The 3577-nt window shown below is 30.0% G+C and overlaps 1 protein-coding gene across 1 annotated transcript in view; it reads left to right on the top strand.

Moving 5' to 3' along the window:
• The first annotated feature begins 2105 nt into the window (after positions 1 to 2105).
• Positions 2106 to 3577, top strand: part of LOC104800504 (putative axial regulator YABBY 2) — a 4228-nt gene continuing 2756 nt past the window's right edge. Inside the window, exon 1 of the mRNA XM_010523321.1 lies at positions 2106 to 2380. Within this exon, the coding sequence (XP_010521623.1) occupies positions 2312 to 2380 (69 nt within the window). The 5' untranslated portion in view covers positions 2106 to 2311. The remainder of the gene's footprint in view (positions 2381 to 3577) is intronic.

Here is a 3577-nt window from a genome sequence, read left to right as displayed (position 1 = left end):
TATATATATATATATATATATATATATATATATATAGTAGTGGGAGCTTTCTATCGATCACTTGTTCTTTTGCAGCACATTCATCAAATAATTATGGATATTCACTAATACGCCGGCGGCCATGGCAGCGGCACTTGAATTCTTGATTTGGCTTATAAACAAAAATGTTGGCAAGTAACCAAATGAAAAAGTTTCAAATTCGATCATTAGCAATGAATATTGAACTAATCTATTCGTTAGACAGAAACCACTAATACTATCTCGAATTCCAAAAATTAAATATATTTTAAACAAATATGACATTGCAAAATCCAAACTAAAGCTCATGTTGTTGTTTTTTTTAATCACAACCAAATTTTGTTTTTGGAACAATTATATATAATAAAAAAAAAAGAGAGTAAAAAGAGAATGTGTATGAGAATTAAATAATTTTTTTTTTAAAAAAAGGAAAGAGAAAGATGAGAGAATGTCATCAAGCCCAAGACATTCCAAAGACACAGTGCATTAATGTCTTCACCTCGGCCTCTTCAGAAACCTATGATGCTTATTCATCCTTCTCCTCTCTCCACTCATTCTCTTTATCATCACTCTCTCACTCATATATACACACACACACACATATGTGTGTGTGTATATATTAGATGGTCCTTCTCTCGTTTATTGGACATAAGTATTATTTAATCAACGTTTTTTTTCAACATATGGCTGTAAAATAAGCATTAAATCCCCCCACGCGACTTTGCTGATATAAAAAAATTTCTGTATTTTTTTATTATTATGAGAATGATATAAACATACCTGAAAAAGCAGAAATATATTTGGTGAATAAAATGTGTCCTAATGGTTAATTTAATCTCATAAAATGCATACAAATAATTTCCACATAGTTGTTATCCTTTTAAGAAACATACAATCCTCACGTCTGGTGAACCCAAAAAAAAAACCCATCATGTATCTTTTTGTACGTATTTTATATCAAGAATTGTCTGAGATTCGTATACATATAATCAATTTACAGACATTGCTAAAATGAGATTATTGGTTTAATTTAAAAGATCGAACAATATGGGACTGTAAAAAGAGATAGCATACAAAATATGGGAATATAGCTCAGAAGATGTAATAAAAACTATAATGCCTTCTTTATTAATTATCATATACACAATCACATATATATATTTAAATATTTCATTAATATACCGCGCCCTCTAACCTTAACTGAAATAAACCAAAGTTTCTCCACATTTCCATTTTAAATGAAAATTTCCAGCTATTACTTGCAATTAATGTGTTGTCTGCTCAATTATATTCTTTTCATTTTATTAACCTTTTGCAAGACTTTCCTACTAAATTTATCACTTCTTTGTTTGATAAAGAAAAAAAAATCTCTTGTTCGCTAACACAAATTATTTGAAATATTTATCTTCTTTTTTTTTGTTTCACCATACATATTCATATCTATTTCAGTTTTAAAATTGTTTTTTATCTGATGAATTTATATATATATTTATTACCTTCCAAATTATTTCGGTGTAATCAAGATATTGTGATCATTCTAAAAAGAAAAAAAAATGTGTATAGAAAGATAAATAACCTAGTAGAATTAAAACATCAGATATTTTTATTACATAAAAAATTTAAAAACTACATTTCAGTTATTTATCTGCAATACTCTTGGAACTTTCCACTTAATTTCTCTTCTCCACATAAATCATTTTCTCATCTTTTTTTTTTTTTTCATTCTCCCCACAAAGCATCCGAACCGTCGTTTCAGCACTCAAATGCAATGTGAAAACATTAGACCTATATGACTAATTAAAGGCAGTGGACTTTTATAACATATACTTAGTAAAACCATCAATTTCGACCGTCTCATGAGATTTACCAATTAAAAATATTAAAAAAATAGAACTACAAAAAAAAAACAATGAACAAAACTAGTTTAATTCTCTTCGTTTTAGTGTATTTACTAATAAATGTGTTAATAAAATACACATATTAATCCAAAAAAAACAAAAAAGAACCTTGTAGTTTAGTCCCCACTCGTCTCTCTCTCCCTCTCCAAACCGACCAGATTAGTCTTTTCAGATTTTTTGTACATTTCCTCCCCACCATATCTCTCTCCATACTCTCTCTCTCTCTATTTAACTTTGCCTTGTTCTCTCTCTCTCTCTTGTTCTTCCTCTTCTATGTTTCTCTCTTTAATTCCCCAGAAATGAAATTCCCTTCTTTGCTCTAAAGGGTATATCTATATATATAACCACAAAAATCTCAGAGAAAGAGCAAAAAATTACTGAAAGAAACGCAGAAAATGTCGCTGGACTTGTCATCTGAGCGTGTTTGCTATGTCAGCTGCAACTTCTGCAATACCATTTTAGCGGTATATACATCTCTCTCCTTAGATTCGATTTATGTCTATTTCTTTTGAAAGAAAAAAAAAGATAATTCCAATCCGATCGGAGAGAACAACATGAACACTTTTTTAATGAAGTCTCAGGGAGAACAACCTGAAAAGGAAATGAAAAGAAGCTAATGAGAAAAATAGGGTTCTTGACTTAATTCCTTATGAAATCATGACTCACCCATCACAGATCAAGGGATCACTTTTGCTGTCACTCCAAATAATTTCTCCAAAATTCAAATTTTTATTGCTCTTTTTCCATATTTTATGGTGAATTTGGATCTGGGTTTTGCTTCCTTTTTGTTTCTTTTTTATTTTTGTCCTTTTAAATCTGGTAATTGTTGAAGATAATGGAAGAAAATAAAGAAAACCCTAATTTTGTTTTCCTTTTTCTTTTATGGGACCTCTTTGCCTTTGCGTTGTTCGAGCTCCCCGAACAAGCAAAATAAGTTTGGTAACAGAACAAATAATTCACTGCTCAAACAAAGTAAACTCGGAGGAAACAGCTTCAGATTTAGGGCATTAGGGCTACATGTAGGTTTAGGTCTAAAATCATGCCCTCCTTTCCCTATATATCTCACATTATGTTTTTCTTTCTTTTTTTGTTGGGCTTATCTCTTTCCTTGTTTTGCAACATCCTCTGAGCAAAGGATTTTTTTTTAATATATTTTATTTATTTGTTGTTAGTATATACTTATTTCTTTAAATTTCATTGCCATTAATATTTCCTTGTAAAACAAATTGCTAGGTAGAGTATTAATATCACGCATAACCATGTGATGCAAGCGATGCCGGTTGACTTCACAATATCTTTCTAACTTTCACAAAATCGTTCTTTCAACCCTTTGTGGTATCCGAGATTTTACCCAAAGTATTTTACGATGTGTTTATATATATATATATATATATATATATATATATATATATGTATGTAGGATGTATATATGTATGCATGTATATTCACGAGCGTGGTCCCTAAACATTGTTTACATTAAATGATAAGCCATAGTTTCAAATTTTCGGTAAACACTGAAAATCATTAATTTGTAAGCAATAATTGTCCCCAAAGAATCAAATCTTCACACGCATATATGTGTACACACACATATATAACATATATGTGGGTATATATTAGCATGTATATGGTGTGATTTTTTTTTTGGGGGGGGGGGGGGG

This window comes from Tarenaya hassleriana, unplaced genomic scaffold (assembly GCF_000463585.1).
Source record: "Tarenaya hassleriana unplaced genomic scaffold, ASM46358v1 Cleome7, whole genome shotgun sequence".
In the NCBI taxonomy this organism is placed as follows: Eukaryota; Viridiplantae; Streptophyta; class Magnoliopsida; order Brassicales; family Cleomaceae; genus Tarenaya; species Tarenaya hassleriana.
This window is presented reverse-complemented; position numbering and strand designations above follow the sequence as displayed.